A 22,037-nucleotide genomic window follows, 5' to 3' on the forward strand; every position below is an offset into this window, starting at 1 on the left:
TTCCGGACGTTCCTACTTTTATCATAAGCAACAATGTAAATCAACAAGAACAGTGTTACTACATTGTTATTTATTTCACTTTAGTCCACTGTTGAGGAGACATTCAATGAATTTACAGCAGAATATACAACGCATAGTTAAAGACCAAAAACCAAATGTTGTTGAAAACGAATTTGCATCTGAGAGAGAGGTAGCTGAGCTGCGGGCTGTGGGACTGTAGTCGGTGTGTCTGGGTGGAAGCGTCCCATGAGAGCCGCAATAACAAGTCTGTGCGTTTGTCTGTATATAGCCTGTCTCTAATTGCGGCAACCATAAACCTTACTCAAGCTTCGGCATAGACTTACCAGTGCACATAGTTGTTCAGTGTTTTTGTTGACTTTAATATTTGTCTGCATCATTTGGCATTTAGACCCGGGCCCGTATTCATACAGCTCTCAGAGGAGGATAATCTAAAAATACTGACCGAAGATAAGAACTCCTTCTCTGAGATGATTCATTAATACATGGAGTCTGCATGGATATCAGAAAATGCAATCTTAGTTAAAACGGACCCTTTCTACTCAACTCCCCAGATGACTCCGAACAAAGTATTTTATGTGCGACACGTTATTGAGATAGATAATGATTTATGAATGAATAGACTTCCTGTCAGTAGTCTACTGTCAGCACTGCTTCTTCCACGGTGAAGTAAACACACCTACGTTCATTATTTACATCCACACGCTCTCCTCTAGGCTTTCAGACAAACACATTCTGGTACTGCCAGACCTGGGTTCAAATCATGTTTGAAGTATCTCAATCAACCAATCAAATGTATTTATAAAGCCCTTCTTACATCAGCTGATGTCACAAAGTGCTGTCCAGAAACCCAGCCTAAAACCCCAAACAGCAAGCATTACAGCAAGCATTACATTTACATTTTACATTTACATTTTACATCTCATTCATTTCACATACATTTTGAATTAACTATTCAGATATGTTTTATTTAAAAAGACAAGTAGTTAAATATTGGAATGTATTTGGAAATACAATTGGAAAGTATTGGCATGTATTTGAAAATACTCAAATACACAGATTAAAATACACTCCCATGCATTTAACCCAGGTATTTGAAAATAGCCTTTGAAATAATTATTTGGAAATACTTTCAAATAGGCTATTTATAGGAAATAATTTTAAAATACTTTAAAATACTTCCAACAGAAGCAGCTGACTGAAAATAAGTATTTAAATAACACATAATCACATGCACATGGTTACTGCTCAGTGCTCAGCAATCCAGTTGGGCATCTCGTTTTCCATCATGAGAGAGCGAGGTGGGGGGAGAGAGAGTGGTGGGGGGAGGGAGAGAAGTGGGGGGGGGTGATGCACTGTTTAATTGAAAGCTTGAATTAGCCCGTCTGGTTCTGTTCTGTCACTTCATTCAACCCTGTCACATGCACGCGCATGGAGGCCCCCTCTCTATGGCATGCAAATAAAGGGGCCCCTCTTCAAGGGTAAATTGCCATTGGCCTCCTGTTATTCAACATTGTGAAATGGCCAGAGGGACATTTTATTTAAAAAAAAGATCTGATACAACTACAAGACGAGTTGTATTTTGAGTAAGATTGAGAAATGTAATTAGATTTGAAGAGTTGTTATTATTTCTTTCTAATTTCCATTGCTGTTTTGGAGATGGACAAGGGTTCTAATGTGAGTGGACAGACTGGGCACCAATAGGCCTATATGTGCGTCATAGTCCATGGCAGGAAGGGACTGTGCTTGAGCTGGGGCCTGCTTCTTTCAGGGGCATTACAGACCCAGGCTCACTGCCACACATTCTAAGAATACGTCCCAAATAGCACCCTCTTCCCTACGTAGTGCACTACTTTTGACCAGAGCCACATGGGCCCTGGTCAAAAGTAGTGCACTGTGTAGGGAATATGGTGCCATTTTGGATGGGCCTTAGTCTCCCATGGGGCTGAATACTTGGAATGGAGGTAGGAAAGGTTGGAAAACAGATAATCAGATTTCTGTAGAGTTTGCTCACATACTCCTGGACTTTCCTGGTTCTGTTGCATGCTGCTAACCATCAAACAAAACATTCCAGGCAGGAACACACATGAATAACCTGTTTTAAAAATGGTTTTGTTGTATACAGTTCAGTTGTATGTAATCTGTCATATGTACAATATACATAAGTAACACACACACACACAGACACACACTATGAAGAATCAGTGCCCGAGAAGACAAACCTATGTGTATTTGATTAACATTGATTAATCACTCAGTAGCAGCCTGTACAAGTCACTGACCAGGCAGTGTGTGAGTAAAACCATGGTTCAGGGCTGCACGTCCCTCACGTCAACACAGTACTCTTCCTTGCCCTGGCCTGGCAGGATCCTGCACTTAGAGGGAACATACACAGGAAAAAGGACCAAAAGCTAGCTCCAGCTTCCCCCTCTCTCTGTGGTTTAGGTGGCCACTGTTCTCCTTTCTCCCCTCTCTCTCATCCTCTCTCACTCCCCTATCTCTCTCTCCCCCTCTCTCTTTCTCCATTTCTACCTTTCTCTCTCCCCATCTCCCTCTCTCCCTCCCCCACTGGACTGGGCTGGTTATTTTCTGTTCTAGGCTCTGTGATTGCTGTTCTCTGCCAGAGACTTGCTGTACTACAGACAGTAATGACCAGGGCCCCAAATTCCTCACCACTGACCAGACCATCTAGTCTCTGTGTGTGTGTGTGTGTGTGTGTGTGTGTGTGTGTGTGTGTGTGTGTGTGTGTGTGTGTGTGTGTGTGTGTGTGTGTGTGTGTGTGTGTGTGTGTGTGTGTGTGTGTGTGTGTGTGTGCGTGCGTGCGTGCGTGCGTGCGTGCGTGCGTGTGCGTGCGTGTGCGTGCGTGTGCGTGCGTGCGTGTGTGTGTGTGCGTGTGTGTGCGTGCATGCATTTGTGACCCAGAGAGAGGAAAAAAGTGTGTTTGAGTGGTTTATTAATACACAAAGAATGTATTATCGCTGTGTGACTTTGGCTACACTGCAGGATTGTTATCTTTCCTGCCCAGCCTGCTCTCTTTCCCCCACTCTCCAATGTACACTACTACCCATACAATAACAAGCAAGGTTATGTTCTGTAGTCAGAGCCTCGCCAATTACAATGGTGCCCTAAACACCCATAGGAATTCCTAAGTGACTTAATTGATCAGTGACTGTCGATATGAAGAGCTGAGATTTAGGTGGGCATCGTCCAACTTCCTAAAGTTAGTGCTTGGCCAAGCAACGTGTGACTTAGTATAATGGATTCACTGTGTCTGTCTATGGGATAGGGTTGCAGAGCCAAACCTGAGAGCGAGGGAGAGATGAGAAAGAGACAGAGAGAGATAGATGAGAGAGAGAGGGGGGGAGTTGGGGAAAGGTAGAGGGTGAGAGAAAGAGGATAGAGAGAGTTGTTTTAAGAAAGCTATTTTCACACATTGTGACTGATTAACAGAGTGGAATGGGTGTCACACTGAAATGAGTCCTCCTTTGGCCTGACCCCTACGTGTCAAAGGGGCTAACAGAGTGTGTGAGAGAGGTATCACATCTTTATGAAATGACCTCATTCCTGTGAGTGCAGAGAAAGCTGTAACAGCCAGGAAAACACACACACACACACACACACACACACACACACACACACACACACACACACACACACACACACACACACGCACACACACACACACACTCCCTAACCAACAATAAGTGATAACCAGGTCAGAGGGTTTTAGCTACAGATTGCACGTCTACACAGTACGGTGACAGGCTTCAGTGTGGGTAAAGGTTTGCTGTCAGCAGCCCCGCCACCCTCTCTTGATGTTACCACAGATCAGAGCTAAATGGAGCTCTGTGATGATGGAAGACCTTGTGAGAGGTTTTATAATAGAAAGTAATTTGATTGTTTCCACAGAGAGTCATTACATTTCTCTGTTCTATTCGAGGGGCTCCTAACAGTAGGTCAATGGAACACAGGGTAAATAGCAGGATAAAGGTGTCAGTCAAACAGGGTATTTATTTTGAGATCTACTGAATGAATAGACAGCTATACATACGACACTCTGCTGAAAGGTTTTTACCAGACAGCTCTTCAGTCTCAGTTGAGTACCACCACTCTCTTCTATTGCTTTAACATTGTAATCACTTGCATATTTGTTCATTGCTGTGGACAGAGGGACCCCCCGTTTATCTTATCTCCAAGGGCCACACAGGTAGAGTACTGACAGGACCTGAGGTTAGAATTTAATAGGTGAACCATTGACCCAACAAACATTAATCTAATCAGACACACACACACACACACACACACACACATACACACACACACACACACACAGAAAGATCAAAGAGCAGAGCTGTAGGCCAGAGCAGATCAAAGTAGGGCGTGTGTGTGTGTGCGTGTGTGTTTGACTTCAATGAGAGATATAGTAGGGTGGGTAGTGTGCGCCAAGCCAAGATAGTCTGTCTATACATGCTAACCCTAAATATACATTAAATCTAAATACATTCAGAGTTATTGACAGACTGCCAGGAGCATAGACTGAACACATCCAAGGCATAGTCAATCTACTGTATTCAGTGGGCCTGCACACATCAATTAATGTTTGCATTTACTATGTAAATATCATTTATTGCATGAACTCCTTTCAGCGTCACTATAACTGCCTGGCTAAATGACGAGAGGATGAGATCCATGGAGTTAAAGTTCTCTGACTTTCACATAGTATGCACCTTCATTTCCTATTCTACATGACTTGGGTAACAGACTTGACATGACATGAACATTATATCTCTCTATGCACATATAATCTCTCTAAGCACCTACGATGCTATATGGTATGATGGGCCAGGCATGTCTTATCCTGTCTGAGTTGTATGTGTCACGTGACCTCTGTGTAACTCAAGCCAAGGCTTTTAATCAGCTGCTCTATCCGTCTCCCATAGCCCATTGATTGGATTATGTGTGTGAATGCTCGCCTGCGTCTACTGACAAGCGACACAACAGAGATTAGCTAAGCCTCATCAGTCATCATCGTGTCATGTCATTGAACACTTTGTCCCCTCATAGACTGGACCAAATCCATTATTAATTCCCACTGGGCGTAGTGGACTGGACGGGACTAATTCCATTATGGTTCGACCCTGTGAGTTATGATGAGGTAAAGACCCATCAGACTCATCATCTCAGTAACATCTGGTTGATAGAGGTTCATTCAGATTCGGTGGCCACATACGCTTTGTGGGAGTTAATGTGGGTTTGTTTTGTTGGGTAGTTGTTGTGTTAACTGTAATCAAGACCCGGTTAAACAGTTGGTAGTCTCTCGTGACGGCCTTAACGATCGACTAGCTGATTTGGCTCTTGTGAGGAGGTTTTAATCAATTAGCTATGAATTTGCGGTTGTGGTTTAATATGTTGGGGTTTGATATGATATGCAGAAGTAATTCCAATCCACACAAACGTCCAGGGCTTGGCATTTGAGACAAATAATGTGTAAAAGCTATGGAACTACACGTCAAGAAAACAGAAACAGATAAACACACAAAAATCTACAGGAGAAGACTGTTTTCAATTGTTTCTCCCCTCACTCCTCCATTCATATATTTCTCTCTCTCTCTCTTTCTCTCTCTCTTTCTCTCTCTCTTTCTCTCTCTCTCTCTCTCTCTCTCTCCTCAGTGGTCCTCAGCTCCAGACATGGGTGTGAAGGTGCTCCAGTGCTTCCCCTGGTACAGACGCTGTAAAGAGCGATGCAAGGCTAAACAGTGCCCCTCACCTGCAGGTGAGAGAACTACAGGCTGCCAATTACATTACATAGTAGCGCATTACATATTAGAGTTGTACATGACATTAGGTAGTTAGTTACATGTTATATCATTATCACTGTCAGCCGTTACATAGTGAAAAGGGCAGACAGTGCCCCCTATCTGCAGGTGAGAGAACTACAACCTTCCACATATAGTACTTTCAGTATTATATACATTAGCATTCTCAATATGTCAGAACTCCCCAGCCCTTACATAGTTAATTACATACAGTAAGTATCATTATGTCAGAACTCCCCAGCCATTACATAGTTAATTACATACAGTAAGTATCATTATGTCAGAACTCCCCAGCCATTACATAGTTAATTACATACAGTAAGTATCATTATGTCAGAACTCCCCAGCCATTACATAGTTAATTACATACAGTAAGTATCATTATGTCAGAACTCCCCAGCCATTACATAGTTAATTACACACAGTATCATTATGTCAGAACTCCCCAGGGCTGTCTGTGCAGTAATAATATGCTGCACACATAATCTATGATTATCAACAACACACATATCTGGAAGACATGTTGAAACAAGTGCTATGATATAACCAGGTATGTCAGAGTTAGCTACAGTGAAGGTCTTGCTCCGGGCTCTGCTTATGTAAGTCAATAATGAGTTTTATGTCACTCTGTTCTTCTTTTCCTGTCCACTTCCCAGTATTATAACTGTCCGTCAATCATTTAGTCCTTCCTTATTCGTTCCTTCCAGCTACACCTTTATTAGATTGACATAATTCGAATGTCAACGAAGTTGATATCATGTCACGTTTAAGTTACGAAAAGACACAAGGGATGACGCATACCATTATGTATGTTAAATAGCATGATCAAATCATCCCTCACTATGTAGACACGTAGAGACATGGCAACAACAACAACACCATGAAGAAAGATGCTAAAACGTTGAGTGCTACTGGTTCAATAACTCCTCTCTGCCTCCATTCCCCCGTCCTTCCTCCCTTCATCGCTCCAGTCCCCAGTGAGGAGATGAAGCCCCGCCTGTCGTCCACAGTGTCGTGTGGTAGCGAGGGCGAGAGCAGCAGCAGTCCGAGTGGCTCCCAGATCTACTTCTCCACCAAGGCTCGCCTCTCGTTCAGACACCAGATGGACAGCAACTTCAACGCAGTGGATGCCACCTGCTGAATAGATCATCCCCGACGTGCCGAGTAGTCTTCATTAGGCATCAAACGGAAGAAAAAGGACTGAAATAGGGAGGGAATACCTGGGCTTGTCCGATAAGAAGCGCTTCCGTTGTGAAACATTTTTGCTACGGTGTACCCTAATGAATACGACCCTGGTTTACAGTGCTGGGAATGACACTTTAGTTTCTACTGAGGCATCCCTCCTGTCATCATCACCATTGCCCAAAAATGAACGCTCGCCCCTCCACTATGATATCCATTATTATAGCTCAACAGAACATAGAATGTAAAGGACTGAGACTTGATCTACTCAGTGGTACCTATGTACTCGACGTTCGTTCTCAACTCCCCCTTCAGAAGTGACTGTAAAGGATGGATATATCACAGTAGATTGAGTTCTTCACTAGAGAAATGCAGAATGCATTGCTGGTGTGGCTAGTAGAGATGGAAAAGTGTTTACTACATCATTACCAACCAAGTGCATCATTTTCCTTTTTTTGCAAATTCTGCAAATTCAAGTCTTTAAAATACTAGCTATTGAATACAACAAGACAATTTGGCACTCTCAACTTTAAATACAGGTTTTTTTGTTCTTATCCTAACACTATCCTAATTTGCTGAGAAAAGCATGATAACTAGATTTTGATTGGTTTGGCTGATGAAGATACTAATGAGTTTGTGCCTTTTTACTTACCTCTTTTGAACATTTCCTCAATTAAATTCAGTTTGGTGCTGGCTGTCTTCTTCTAGTGCCCTTTCCAACTGGCTGCTTGGATTGCATCTACACTTTATTCATATCTAGAAATGTTAACCGGCAGCTCCTCCAGCTCTTTACTTCTGATGCCATCTTATGGGGAGCATCAGTGAATGGGGGAGAAAGTCAACAGATTGTTCTGGAAGACATTTCAACAGTGTTTTGGTGCTTTAGTTGGGTTCTACAACCCACCCTCTCTAATATTGAAATCTTTTCCCTGCTTCACCTACTGGTTTAAGGATAATAAATACTCATCATATATTTTTGTACAAATTGTGAAAATGATTGTACGAGAACATAGTAGCATATATCTGGGGCTACGGTGGTACGTTTGGAATGAAGAGAAAAATGTGATTCCTAATTACTGTGAAGAAAATATTGATACATTTCCAATGTCAATGTTTTTCTTTTAATCAAAGTAAATGTAAATCAATCAAGATTCCCAAACTAACCCGTCCTTACTTTGTATACTGTAGTGCTGTTGTCATGGAAATGGACAAAATGTACTAACAAAGTAATACAAAAAAAGTATATACTGAAATGTTTTTGGTGGATTCATTGTGCAGTATGTCTGATCCGCATCATAGAGATCCATAAATAGTCCTTCAACCATATTTATTACAAAATGTTGTAATTGGTACAAAAAAATACATAAAAAACAGAAGGCAGTCCATCAGACACTTACTGATCATTGATCAGTGTTTTTCCCTCGGCGTCTAAGTTCACAACATGACATAACATGTTTATAACAGGACAAGTAATTGACAACCATGACCCCATGGAAGGCGTTTAGGACAACTCTCTACATGTTCTTGGGTTTGGAGATGACTCCGTCTGGGTAACGTTTCTTGAAGCGAGCCACGACATCAGGGTCCAAGAGGTGAATGCCATCTAACTGATTACCAAGAGTTACCCTGAGAGCGAGAGAGAGAGAGAGAAAGGAAAATAAGGCTTAGAAAAAGAAAGAATACTCACATACCTCATTTACAAATACAATGAATACACACCATGCACACATACACGTACCAGTTGGGTTGGACATTGTGAGGTCTGCCAAAGAGCTCAATCTTCCTGGTACCAGGTGAGAGTCTCTCAATCATTCCATAAATCTCATCTGGCTTGTGGCTGGTGGAACGCACCTGGAGAGAGAGAAAGAGGTGGTGGGGAGAGAAAGAGGTAGAGACAAAAGACAAGAATGAAAGAGGACAGGAGAGGGAGAGAGAACAGACAGGGTTGAGTTAAAACATTCTTGGCTCTCATAGGATTGGAACATCAAATAGATGAATTGTGTTTGACCCCTGACCTCTGCCACGATGACATCACAGTCCAGCCCTCTGTTGAATCCCTGGGGCTGTCCCTTCACGCCCACCTGAGAAGCACAAAGACATCAATACAACTATACCACAATAACAGTAAATATACACAACTGACCGCACTACACTGCCCAGAGCCCACAGAGTCAGATAAGAGGTATGATGGCACACAACATATCACAACACATTACATCACACTCACCAAGCAGTGCTCCTTCCCATGATTGAGCCAGTGACCAGTCCTCCCGGTACGGATGATTCTCTGTAACTGGTTGGTCTTCACCCAAATGATCTCATCAACACGCTCATAGCTACGAGGAAAAAAAGCATGAGTAAGACCAACGGTCAGATTACGACAGTTGACTGACTTACTTATTGGTCCCAAAGGTTGATGAATAAAGACTTACCCCCAAAGACTCAGACATTCTCTACCCAACTCCATAGCCCTAAAAGAAATAGATAGGCATGAAGACTGAACAGCCTATTGAAAAAAGTGAAAGATGTCAATCAAAGCAACAATCAACGTAAACAAAAATCAAGAGTTTATGGCTGGTATCATATAATTAACCTCTGTCAGACCCTGCATGTCCATTAGCATGCACTGTTCTTCTGGCAGCTGATGGGTTTAGTAGAAACACACTATTCCACTCATATCTGATCGGTGGAGGTACCTGCCAGTCACCCAGAGGAAGAGGAAGCCGTCGTCCTGGAGGACGGGGATGTGGAGCTTCCTCATCTCGTCGTCCGTCAGAGTCCCGTAGGGCAGCTCCATGTGGATGTCCCAGGGAGGGTCGGCCATCACCACAGAGAACTTCCCCAGAATCGACACGTCCAGGACCCGGATGTCACAACAGATCCACTGTGATGGGGGACAAAACTGGATCAGACTGGATTGAACCGCAGTGTCAGTCTGACCACTTCGGGAGGTAACTGACATAACCTATGTAGACAGATTAATTTACCTAATTTCTCCCTTTGGGGAATTACACCATTAGAGACATGTACCAAAATAAAAGCCTAGTCTCCCTCCTCCTCCTTCCTTTTCATAGGCCTCCCCCTTTTCCCTTCATGCCCCTCTCCCTCCATTCCTCCTCACCTGAGAGGGGAACAGTTTCCCCACGTTGCTGTCTTCCTCCCCCTGGTGTAGTCCCACCTCCATGCCCCCAGCCTGGGTCCCCATCAGGCCCCCCTCTGCCTCTGGAGGGGCGTCGATCTCATAGTGCACGTATTTACAGGTGTCCATGTGGAAACAGGTGTTGAGGAAGGAGCAGTCTCCAAGACTCTCGTCTGTGTGCTTGTTGATGATGCGTCTGAGAGGGGAGAGACGACAGGGCTCAGCCAATACAGCGGGACCAGATAAGATGCTTCAGCCAATTAAAATAGACTGTAAGTGATTAGATGGAGAGACGGGCCAGACGGATTACCAGGACGTGTACTCCGGGCATGTGCTGACCAACTGGCAGGCGTCTTCACTGACATTTTCAACATGTCCCTGATTGAGTCTGTAATACCAACATGTGTCAAGCAGACCACCATAGATAGTCCCTGTGCCCAAGAACACAAAGGCATCCTGCCTAAATGACTACAGACCCGTAGCACTCACGTCCGTAGCCATGAAGTGCCTTGAAAGGCTGGTAATGGCTCACATCAACACCATTGATCCGGAGTCCCATAGGGCGGTTGTTAGGGCAGGGTTTGGCCAGATGGGCTTTACACATCTCATCGCGCACTAGGGATTACTTGAGGCGGCCCGGACACCAGCACATTGGTGTGGCTGGCTTCCGGGTTATTCAGGCAGGTGTTAAGTGCGGTTTGGCTGGTCATGTTTCAGAAGACTCATGACTCGACCTTCACCTCCCGAGCCCGTTGGAGAGTTGCAGCGATGAGACAAGATTGAAATTGGGAAGAAAAAGGGGGTAAAAAATGGTTGTGTGTGGCAGTAGTACTGACCGGAAGTGCAGCTTGGTGCAGGGCTGGGGTGTGAACCCAGACCGCGTACACTCCTCTTTGGTCCCATGGTCACAGAACTCCTGGACCTGAGCACGACCGCGTGAGCGGAACTTCTCAACGATGGACTGCTCTTTAGCTGTGCTGGTGTTCAGAAGCTCCAGGATTTCTCTGCTCATCTATATCACACACACACACACACAATTTAATTTCACCATTGACTGTGTGGTTGAAAAATGGATTGAACATTGGGCAGTATAATAAGGTTTGTATTGATATGGTTCAAACTAACCCTAGGGTACCCCCATCTCTTTCCCCTCCCTCTACCAAGGTGTGAATGTACCTTCTTGCTCTGCTGCTCCTTGGTGGACTGCTGGTTCAGGAGGCTCTCTATCTCCATGTCCAGGTGAGACGTCTGCCCCTTACTGGTCCTGCCCTGTTTATCTGCCCCGCCCCTTCCTCCTCCAGCCTTCCAATCAGAGGGCCCGGTCAGCTGGGAGGAGGAAGCAGGTGCCAGGGAGATGGAGGAAGTGGGCGGAGGGGAAGGCGGGCTCTGGAGAGCAGGGGAGGAACCTGGCGGACGTTTATGGTGGGCTTGGTCCTCTGCTTTCCTCTTCCTCTGGCCTAAGGCCCCGCCCCCAATCATGGCCCAGAGTTTTGTGTGGTCCACGGAAATGACGAGTGTTGAGGAAGAAGAGGAGGGGGAGGTGGCCACGGATGGCTGCCGGACTTCGATGAGCTCCTGGGCAGAGAACTTGAGCAGCAGACTCTGGATGCAGCCATGGGTGACAGGCACTTCAGACTGTGGAGGAGAAAATAGAGGTGGAATGAGAGAGGAAGGTGAGGAAAGAGAAAGGATAGGAAAAGGAATGTAATATAGTTATGGGAACAGTGGCTTATGAGTGACAAAGTGATTATTCATATCCATAGTCTTCATAAAATTTGCAATAGTGGTCAGCACACACATATATACTATCCAGACCTGGGTTCAAATACTATTTTAGGCATTTCAATTACTTTTCAAAACAAGTATTTAGATAACATTTATTTGAAAAAACAAGTAGTTGAATATTGGAATGTAGCCTATTTGAAAATACTCAAATACATGCATTTAACCCATGTTTTTGAAAATAGGATTTTAACTACCTAGATGAAAATACTTTCAAATACTATTTATTATTATTATTATTATTTTTACAAATAAACATTAAAATACTCAAATAAAAGTAGTTGTTTTGGGCTGTGTATTTGAAAATACTCAAATACACAGACAAAGGTATTTAAATAACAAATACTCAACTCAAATACACATGTATTTGAACCCTGGTCTGATGTTTTTTTATAGCTAATATTAGATCTTGGTCACAGGATACACACTCACAGTACTGAGCTCATCAGTAATGGTCAAGGAGTCAGTGGGCAGTGAGAGGCTCAGGTCCGACAGATAACCCAGGAGTCTCTTCTCTAGTTCAGGGTCCGGGGGACGTTCAGCCTCCTCCTGTGGGGGACTCTGGAGGGCTGGTCCTGGACTCTCACTCCGCGCTGCAGCCCCTTCAGTACTGCTGCCTCCCACCTCTGCGATAAAAGAAACCCACCAGTTGTAAATCCCATTAGCAGTAACAGTGTTTATGCAGATTAAGAACGTGAATTACTAGTTAACGTCATTCGTTAGTATCTGGACCATATAGCTAAGTGTCCACACACAATGCACAAGCATTGACATTTGCTAAACATTTTCAACTTGAACCATCAGCATAGAATCAAATACATCTGTGTGTTGAAATCCCTATTGTCTAATCTTATTTTCCCCATCCCGCCTCTCTCTAGCTAGCTAACGCGTTAGCATAAAGACAACACCTGCAGCGAGTTGCGTGGGGTCTTTCCGTCGCCTCTGCAGTCTCTCTCGCAGCGAGTCCAGCTGCTTCTTGTGTGCCTGGATGTTGCTCCATGTATCCGACATTTAGAGTAGGAGCTACCGCGAAAGTGAATCGAAAACGGGGCATGCAAGATCACTTAGTTTAGCGGGATAATGTGGACACCGCTCGCACTGTGTCGGACTAGCAACAACAACGAATGACTGGTTCCCCCTTGTTGTTGGAGGGAACCACCAAGACAGACACATCCAAAATCTAACAGCTAACTTTTCTATTGTAAGTAGAATTTTTCACCTCTCAGAACTCGTTCAAATAAATGTTTTACATGTTAGGTCGTGACAACTTTAAAGCAATCGATATGTTAAAATGAGCACAAGACGGATGTTTTTTGAAAACGGACACATTTCCGGTATAAAAGGGATACTTCCTGTTCAGTTTGTTCCAACAACAATACGACATTTGTTGTTAGTTCATTAGCTAGCAATATGCGGTAAAGAAAAAAATACAACAAACTTGAGTTTATTACTTTAAGTAAATTAGAATGGTTTAGCAAATAATAGTTTAATATTATCCAGCTAAGTTACAGCATACCCCCCCAGGCCAGCCGGTGTCGTGTTGTCAATGTACTCTTCTCGAATTCTTCTATCAACCACTGGAAAAGATGGCGGAAGTGGAGAAGGATGGTGATCCTGCGAATGACAAAGATGATTTACACATTTTAAAAGTATTGCAAATTATTATATTATCACTGCATGGAATAGATTGCCATAATTAACCTCGCAATTGTAATGTACGTCGTATTTAAACAGTTACATCCCACATTTCCTTTGTTGCTAGCTAGCTCGTTACTATAACAACTGATACCAACTGTCATATTAATCGACCAAAATTCTGTGGTTGATTGTACTATCTTGTAACCGAGTTGGTTGTCTCTAAATCTGACGAGCCATCAGCTGAATGTCGGTTAGTTAACTGTCTAACGTTAGCTTGGCTTGACTTACAGTGTCTCTCAGTCTTGGCTAGCCAGCTAAATTGGCGCCTGAGAAGTCTAGCCATATGCAGCGATAGCTAGATATCTTGCTGTGTCATCATCCCGCAATGCCAGTGAGCATGCATGCACTTATGCAAGGAAACCAACAGTATCAAGTGTATTTGGTGCATAGCAACACATTTCAAAATTACATTCTTGTAACCTGATCTGGCTCATCATGATTGCATGCCACGCACCTAGCTAATGTCCTTAACAGGTATCAATAACGATTGATCTCTTTCTGGATCAGGAACTAGTGGATGAGTTGTATCATTTTCGGGATCATTACTTTGAGACTCACTGTGTGGAGGATGCAAAGAGGAAATCGAGTGATGTGGCACAGGAGATGGAGAAGACACTAAAGAAGCTGGAGGAGAAAGAAGGTGAGAACAGAACAGAAAAGAAAGGTGTGTTCTAATTTGGTAACCACACATGTAAAAAATAATATACTGAGATTTTGCATGATCGCTATGTATCCATTTGGCATTTAATGTGTAGCTGCAAATCTTTTACCACTCTATTCAGTGCTCACAAAGCTTGCCTGACTAGAGTGATCTTTTTATGCATTATTTAAGCATCAAAGACTTACATAACTAAGACTGATGGTGTCCCTCCATCTCTTCCAATGCAGAGTCATATAAGCACAGTTGTCGTCCACCAGCCTGCTGTCTCATGCTGTAGCAATTGAGCCTGGGGACGAGGTTACATAAGCACAGTTCTGACTGAGCTTAGCTTGGCATCCGTTAGGGGGATTACATCTTTAAACACACAGAAAAAGTCAGTTGACTAAAGCAGTGGTTCCCAAACTGTGGGGGCGCTCCCGGGCGGAGGGGCAGGTGTCACCCCCCTCCCCCCCAAAAACGACAGAAGTAACTCCATCTCAAAATTGGGTAGTGCATCATCCATTTTTCTCTTGTCATGTCAGTCATTGCATACCCTACAGTGCTATTTATAACTTGTCAGAAATTTCCAGATCAACTAGCTCATGTCAGATAATGTTTTTTCAGGTAGGTTTTTTAGCCAATAGATTTTGTTGGAATATTCGAATCACTCAAATATCACATGAATACACATTAGACATGGCAAAATGTATGTCAAGCTTTAAAACTGCAACATATCTCTACGCCAAACAAGAGGGATGTGAACAATGCTTGTGCCCATAGAAGTAGACGTGGGGCGCGGGAATGTTCTCCAATGCCGGAAGGGGGGCCTGAGTGAAACAGTTTGGGAACCACTAGACTAGAGAATCATCTTTCTGTCGTCCCTTCGTCTCCTCCAGAGTCGTATAAGCACAGTGCTGAGTTCCTGCTGCTGCGGGGTCGCTCCCTGGGGGTGTCTCCGGAGTATAGCACCACCGCTGGGGAGTGCCTGTCCCGGGCCGTGAAGTTGGAGCCTGGACTAGTGGAGGGCTGGAACACACTGGGGGAGCAGTACTGGAAGAAAGGAGACCTGACCACCGCTAAGACCTGCTTCACTGGAGCCCTGCAGCAGGTTAGCAATACGATAATAAGATAACACAGTAATCATGTGTTTTATTTGCATAGCTGGGCTTTTAAATCACAGACGGCATGAGTCACAAAGCTCTTCAGGTTAACTGGAGAGTGGTTTCGGTGCCGTGGTACTGTTGTTGTGTTGAGATCAAGGTATGCAGTAGAACCTTACTGATCAAGAACAGAATGCATGTAAAGTGTTCATAACTGGTTATAGCCCAAGTTATAGGCCTGCATGAACAACAGCTGTTTATCACAACCTTTCAAGCCATAACTCGATCTCCCATTGTGTGCACCTTCCTTTGTCTCTTTCTACCTTTATTTTTGTTTACCCTGGTCTGTTTTATTCTCTATTGCTACATCATGGAAATTGAACTATCCCCAAACCAATATCCAATTATTAATATGTTTAACGAGTGGGGCTGTCTCTGGCACACATGGTTGCTGGGGTCAACAGCTGTAACCGCTAGACCAAACAGGCGATACTATCCTAATATTATCGCGATCACGTCTCTTTTCTCGCTCCGTCCCAGAGTAGGAACAAAGTATCTCTGCGTAGTCTGTCCATGGTGCTGAGGCAGCTGCCAGGAGGGGGCGGTGATGAGCAGGGGAAGAGGGTGCTGGAGAGCGTGGCCATGGCCAGGCAGGCTGTACAGCTGGACGTCACCGACGGCACCTCCTGGTGTGAGTATGATGGATAATATCATAACAGATTCAGATTTTCCAGTGGTTAGGAGTTCAGAGAATTAAAGTGTGGGGGGACACGGCCGGGGATAGTGGGGGTGGAGCATGCGTACAGTTATATATGTTGTGTGAATAGGTTTGGCTGTAATTCAGGATCTCCAAAGAGAGAATAAAAGAATGTACATGTTGGTATGAGAAAACGTCCTCTAGTACTGAATATGAGTGGATAGTGGATGATGTATTGATGATGTATTGGTGTATGTTGACAGACATCCTGGGGAACGCCTACATCTCCCTGTTCTTCACCTGCAGACAGAATCCACAAATGTCTCAGCAGGCTCTGAGTGCCTATGCACAGGCTGTGAGTACACACACACAAACCAAACTCGGTTGTATTTTCAAAGCCTGACAGGATAGTAGGAGTGGGTCAATTAGAATGTTGTGTAATAATCATTGTTAAGCACTATATAATTCCTTCCCTCATCTGTTCTCTCTTTCTCTCAGGAGAAAGTGGACCGAACAGCAACCTCCAACCCCGATCTGCACTTCAATAGAGCCACGGTAAAACATTATCGTTGGCATATTCTGATATGATTCTTATAATATGCGTGTGGTACTTACTTCAATAATTCCATTACACAGAAAAAATGCATATAAAAGTCAACTGAAGCTAATGATTCATGCCTGTGTCTAACCCCTCCAGCTGTTTCAGTATGAGGAGATGTTTGGGTCTGCCCTGGGCGGGTACAGTCGCGCTGCGGCCCTGGACCCTGCGTGGGAGGAGCCTCCAGAGAGGGAGAAGCAGCTGCTGGAATACCTGGAGAAACTCACAACACTCACAGAGAACAAGGTAGAAACAGTAGAACCCCCCCCCACATACATTTAAACACATTTACATATACATAAACTGGACAGGGCACATTAGTCTCCAATCTACATCTATCAGCAGTTCATGTGATCTGTATAGGATATACACTTAATAAAATATACAAACACATTTCTTGTCAACTAATGCAAATGTGTATCAGAATTATAGATCACCAGTAGGTGGCAGCAGAGTCCCATGCTTTTCCACTGATGACAGTGTACTACTCTTTATTTTACTGTCACCCCTTCAGGGGAAGGTGAAGGCCCGGCGCCTGCGAACGATGCTCTCCAACCTCAGCCCGTTGGCCCTGGGGCCATGCTCCTCCCCTCAGTTCCGCTCCCCCTCAGGCTGCGTTGGGAGCCTGGAGCCCCGGACCCTGTCTTCCCTGACACACGGCCACAACGCTGGGGTGGCTGCCCTGGGAAAGGTTGTGTTCAGCCTGGCCTCAGAGGGACGCATGGCCTTGTGAGTTCCACTTCCTCTAGTGTTAGACTGTAATATTGAGTCTGCTGTGTACTTTGTCTGTGTGGATCAATGGGTGTAAGATGTACAGTTGAAGTCAGAAGTTTACATACACCTTAGCCAATTACATTTAAACTCAGTTTTTCACAATTCCTGACATTTAATCCTAGTAAAAATTCCCTGTCTTAGGTCAGTTAGGATCACCACTTTATTTTAAGAATGTGAAATGTCAGAATAATAGTAGAGGATGATTTATTTCAGCTTTTATTTATTTCATCACATTCCCAGTGGGTCAGAAGTTTACATGCACTCAATTAGTATTTGGTATCATTGCCTTTAAATTGTTTAATTTGGGTCAAACGTTTCAGGGAGCATTCCACAAGCTTCCCACAATAAGATGGGTGAATTTTGGACCATTCCTCCTGACAGAGCTGGTGGAATGGGGTCAGGTTTGTAGGCCTCCTGGCTCGCACACAAGTGTGTTCAGTTCTCCCAGACTTTTTCTATAGGATTGTGATGGCCACTCCAATACCTTGACTTTGTCCTTAAGCCATTTTGCCACTATGCTTGGGGTCATTGTCCATTTGGAAGACCCATTTGCTACCAAGCTTTAAATTCCTGACTGATGTCTTGAGATGTTGCTTCAATATATCCACATAATTTTCCTGCCTCGTGATGCCATCTATTTTGTGAAGTGCACCAGTCCCTCCCACAGCAAAACACGCCCACAACATGCTGCTGCCACCCTTGTGCTTCACAGTTAGGATGGTGTTTTTTGGCTTACAAGCCTCCCCCTTTTTCCTCCAAACATAATGTGGTCATTATGTCCAAACAGTTCTATTTTTGTTTCATCAGACCAGAGGACATTTCTCCAAAATGTACGGTCTTTGTCTCCATATGCAGTTGCAAACCGTAGTCTGCTCTTTTTTTATGGCGGTTTTGGGGCAGTGGCTTCTTCCTTGCTGAGCGGCCTTTCAGGTTATGTCGATATAGGACTTGTTTTACTATGGATATAGGTCCTTGCTGTTCTGGGATTGATTTGCACTTTTCCACCAAAGTACGTTCATCTCTAGGAGACAGAACAGGTCTCCTTCTTAAGCAGTATTTATTATTTTCACCTTTATTTAACCAGGTAGGCTAGTTGAGAACAAGTTCTCATTTACAACTGCGACCTGGCCAAGATAAAGCAAAGCAGTGTGACACGAACAACAACAGAGTTACACATGGATTAAAAAAAACAGTCAACACAATAGAAAAAAAGTCTATATACAGTGTGTGCAAATGAGGTAAGATAAGGGAGGTAGTCAATAAATAGGCCATAGTGGAGAAATAATTACAATATAGCAATTAAACACTGGAGTGGTAGATGTGCAGAAGATGAATGTGCAAGTAGAGATACTGGGGTGAAAAGGAGCAAAAACATAAATAACGGTATGGGGATGAGGTAGTTGGCTATTTACAGATGGGCTATGTACAGGTGCAGTGATCTGTGAGCTGCTCTGACAGCTTGTGCTTAAAGTTAGTGAGGGAGATAGGAGTCTCCAGCTTCAGTGATTTTTGCAATTCGTTCCAGTCATTGGCAGCAGAGAACTGGAAGGAAAGGCGGCCAAAGGAGGAATTGGCTTTGGGGGTGACCAGTGAAATATACCTTCTGGAGAGCGTGTTACGGGTGGGGGCTGCTATGGTGACCAGTGAGCTGAGATAATGTGGGGCTTTACCTAGCAAAGACTTATAGATGACCTGGAGCCAGTGGGGTTGGTGACAAATATGTAGCGAGGGCCAGCCAACGAGAGCATACAGGTCGCAGTGGTGTGTAGTATACGGGGCTTTGGTGACAAAACGGGTGGCACTGTGATAGACTGCATCCAATTTGCTGAGTAGAGTGTTGGAGGCTATTTTGTAAATGACATTGCCAAAGTCAAGGATCGGTAGGATAGTCAGTTTTATGAGGATATGTTTGGCAGCATGAGTGAAGGATGCTTTGTTTGCGAAATACGAAGCTGATTCTAGATTTAATTTTGGATTGGATATGCTTAATGTGAGTCTGGAAGGAGAATTTACAGTCTAACGAGACACCTAGGTATTTGTAGTTGTCCACATATTCTAAGTCAGAACCGTCCAGAGTAGTGATGCTGGACAGGTGTGCTGGTAGCGATTGGTTGAAGAGCATGCATTTAGTTTTACTTGCATTTAAGAGCAGTTGGAGGCCACGGAAGGAGTGTTGTATGGCATTGAAGCTCGTCTGGAGGTTAGTTAACATAGTGTCCCAAGAAGGGCCAGAAGTATACAGAATGGTGACGTCTGCGTAGAGGTGGATCAGAGAATCACCAGCAGCAAGAGCGACATCATTGATGTATACAGAGAAAAGAGTGGGGCCTGAGAATTGAACCGAGGCACCCCCATAGAGACTGCCAGAGGTCCGGACAACAGGCCTTCCGATTTTACACACTGAACTCTGTCTGAGAAGTAGTTGGTGAACCAAGCGAGGCAGTCATTTGAGAAACCAAGGCTGTTGAGTCTGCCGATAAGAATGTGGTGATTGACAAGAGTCGAAAGCCGGTATGACAGCTGCATGGTCCCATGGTGTTGATACTTGCATACTATTGTTTGTACAGGTGAACGTGGTACCTTCAGTCATTTGGAAATGGCTCCCAAGGATGAACCTGACTTGTGGAGGTAAAAAAAAATTCTGAGGTCTTGGCTGATTTCTTTTGACTTTTCCATGATGTCATGCAAAGAGGCACTGAGTTTGAAGGCAGGCCTTGAAATACATCCACAGGTACACCTCCAATTGACTCAAATGATGTCAATTAGCCTATCAGAAGCTTCTAAAGCCATGACATAATTTTCAGGAATTTTCCAAGCTGTTTAAAGGCAAAGTCAACTTAGTGCATGTACACTTCTGACCCACTGGAATTGTAATACAGTAAATTATAAGTGAAATAATCTGTCTGTAAACAATTGTTGGAAAATGTACTTGTCATGCACAAAGTAGATTTCCTAACCGACTTGCCAAAACTATAGTTTGTTAACAAGACATTTGTGGAGTGGTTGAAAAACTAATTTTAATGACTCCAACCTAAGTGTATGTAAACTTCCGACTTCAACTGTACCCTTTTCTGCATATTTGGGATGATGGAAGTAAGTTGCTGTCTACATGCCCCTTTGTTTAAAGGTGTATGAACTGAAGGGCTATATTGCTGTATGTTTTGCCTTGCTGGGGTACATTTGCTATGGTGGATAGACAGTGATATGATACTGTGTCTCTCTCTGTCTCCCAGTACGTTCGGCATCGTGGACAGTGAGGAAACATGCTGCGTGGTCATGGTCTATAACACAGCAGACAACTGGGGAGTTCTGATTGGAGACTCTGTGGTCATCCCGGAGCCACAGGTCAAACGCCACAGTGTAGCACACAACGACCAGGTTAGTGTGTCTTTCTCTACAGCTTACATGGATCTTTACACACTTTTTACTTAAAATGATTATGATGTAATTCTATCTACTTTAGCTGAATGTACTGATTTTAGGTGTCTCTGAATCTGAGTGTCCTCCTCATAACTCGAGTAAGGGGAAAAAAACAAGTTTTAAATGGCATACAATGAGCTCTCCTGTGATTTTGGCAGTGCATGGCCTGACGGTCTAAGACTCAGGCCCTGGGAAGGAACATTTTAAAGGCCCATCTCCTGGCTTCGGAGGGAAAATGTGGAAGTTTAATGTATAATTGGGGGAGTACTGTAGATACCAATATCCCTGTGAGCCTCCAAGCCCGTGTTGGCCAGGGTTAAGAATGAAAATTGGAGATGAATAATATTGCATCATCTAAACTTATACCAAGGATCCCTTGGCCAAAATGTTTAAACTGTTGTACATTGCCAAAGACAGACTCCCTCTGTTAGACTTAATTATCAAAACTGACATCACTTGAACTCCACCAAGGCTACTACAGATCTAGGGGGTCTCTTCATTTCTGATTTTCCAATCTATTATCTCTCCTCTCTTGGCCCTGCTGTAGACGTTTGACTTCCGCAGTATACGAGTGGACTCCCCTCTGCTCCTCATCGTCAACGGCAAGAGACAGAACGTCCAGGCTCAGACTGCAGCCTCAGTCAGCTACAAACCTCAGAGCGAATGAGAGAAGGGGGGATGATAAGGGGGGGGCAGACAGACAGGGAGCTAGGAAGGAGCGTGAAGAGCCTGTGTGCCTGTTTTTTATTTATTTATTTTTTATCTTAGTTTTGTAAATAGTAGATCCTTGTTTGTTAAATAGTCTTTAGGAATACACTGTTTGTACATATTTATAAATATTTGTATTCTGTTAAAGTGGGAGGGAGGGAGGCTGGGTGATTTTGTAAATTACCGACTACTAATATGATAATTAATTGTGGTGAAGATGGTGTCCGACATGGGTTCAAGACATTAAAACAAACATGTCTCCAATGTGGACATGATTTAAACGTTTGCATTATCATTAGCTTATGTAGTTGATCATCTTTCACCATGATGTTAGTCAAACCTTCCATAGTGGAAAATAACACTGTCATGCTGTATTTTATTGAAAAATAAGTGCAAACATTTAAGTTGTAAATCAAAGTAACTTCTGGTAACAAAAATGCAACCATAAACTACAATATCAAACTG

The 22,037-nt window shown here is 43.7% G+C and overlaps 3 protein-coding genes across 4 annotated transcripts in view; 2 read left to right on the forward strand and 1 right to left on the reverse strand.

Moving 5' to 3' along the window:
* Window positions 1-8,269, forward strand: part of LOC127916071 (uncharacterized protein C17orf114-like) — an 8,579-nt gene extending 310 nt beyond the window's left edge. The window contains exons 2-3 of the mRNA XM_052497278.1: window positions 5,689-5,791; window positions 6,806-8,269. Of these exons, the coding sequence (XP_052353238.1) occupies window positions 5,707-5,791; window positions 6,806-6,975 (255 nt within the window). The 5' untranslated portion in view covers window positions 5,689-5,706 and the 3' untranslated portion in view covers window positions 6,976-8,269. The remainder of the gene's footprint in view (window positions 1-5,688; window positions 5,792-6,805) is intronic.
* A 59-nt stretch (window positions 8,270-8,328) lies between these two features.
* Window positions 8,329-13,082, reverse strand: mettl3 (methyltransferase like 3). Its single transcript, XM_035753298.2, has 11 exons — window positions 12,846-13,082; window positions 12,370-12,563; window positions 11,332-11,790; window positions 10,992-11,167; window positions 10,138-10,351; window positions 9,713-9,900; window positions 9,449-9,487; window positions 9,244-9,352; window positions 9,032-9,097; window positions 8,755-8,867; window positions 8,329-8,642 (listed from the first exon to the last, which is right to left on the reverse strand). The coding sequence occupies exons 1-11, from the start codon at window positions 12,946-12,948 to the stop codon at window positions 8,531-8,533; spliced, it is 1,773 nt and encodes a 590-aa protein (XP_035609191.1). The 5' UTR covers window positions 12,949-13,082; the 3' UTR covers window positions 8,329-8,530.
* A 226-nt stretch (window positions 13,083-13,308) lies between these two features.
* LOC118368859 (tetratricopeptide repeat protein 5-like) lies at window positions 13,309-22,037 on the forward strand. Of its 2 annotated transcripts, none has more exons than XR_008093292.1 (10): window positions 13,309-13,586; window positions 14,143-14,275; window positions 15,172-15,383; window positions 15,916-16,066; window positions 16,336-16,427; window positions 16,571-16,627; window positions 16,770-16,916; window positions 17,185-17,399; window positions 20,012-20,072; window positions 20,678-20,822. XR_008093292.1 is itself a non-coding variant. In XM_035753300.2 (10 exons), exons 1-10 carry the CDS (start codon window positions 13,524-13,526, stop codon window positions 21,529-21,531), a joined length of 1,335 nt encoding a protein of 444 aa, XP_035609193.1. In that variant the 5' UTR covers window positions 13,309-13,523; the 3' UTR covers window positions 21,532-22,037. The 2 variants fall into 2 exon arrangements, 1 of the variants encoding a protein (XP_035609193.1); XM_035753300.2 differs by lacking the exon at window positions 20,012-20,072 and adding an exon at window positions 21,412-22,037.

Source organism: Oncorhynchus keta, chromosome 35 (genome assembly GCF_023373465.1).
Source record: "Oncorhynchus keta strain PuntledgeMale-10-30-2019 chromosome 35, Oket_V2, whole genome shotgun sequence".
NCBI lineage: Eukaryota > Metazoa > Chordata > Actinopteri > Salmoniformes > Salmonidae > Oncorhynchus > Oncorhynchus keta.

Excerpts from the sequence above, each read along its gene's own strand:
- LOC118368859 (XM_035753300.2), top strand. The coding sequence starts at position 13,524 with ATGGCGGAAGTGGAGAAGGATGGTGATCCTGCGAATGACAAAGATGAT. Across the intron at positions 14,276-15,171 it reads GAAGCTGGAGGAGAAAGAAG|AGTCGTATAAGCACAGTGCT; the intron begins GTGAGAACAGAA and ends CGTCTCCTCCAG. Across the intron at positions 16,628-16,769 it reads TGCACTTCAATAGAGCCACG|CTGTTTCAGTATGAGGAGAT; the intron begins GTAAAACATTAT and ends TAACCCCTCCAG.
- mettl3 (XM_035753298.2), bottom strand. The coding sequence starts at position 12,948 with ATGTCGGATACATGGAGCAACATCCAGGCACACAAGAAGCAGCTGGAC. Across the intron at positions 10,352-10,991 it reads TGCACCAAGCTGCACTTCCG|ACGCATCATCAACAAGCACA; the intron begins GTCAGTACTACT and ends CTCCCCTCTCAG. Across the intron at positions 9,098-9,243 it reads ATGGGAAGGAGCACTGCTTG|GTGGGCGTGAAGGGACAGCC; the intron begins GTGAGTGTGATG and ends TGTGCTTCTCAG.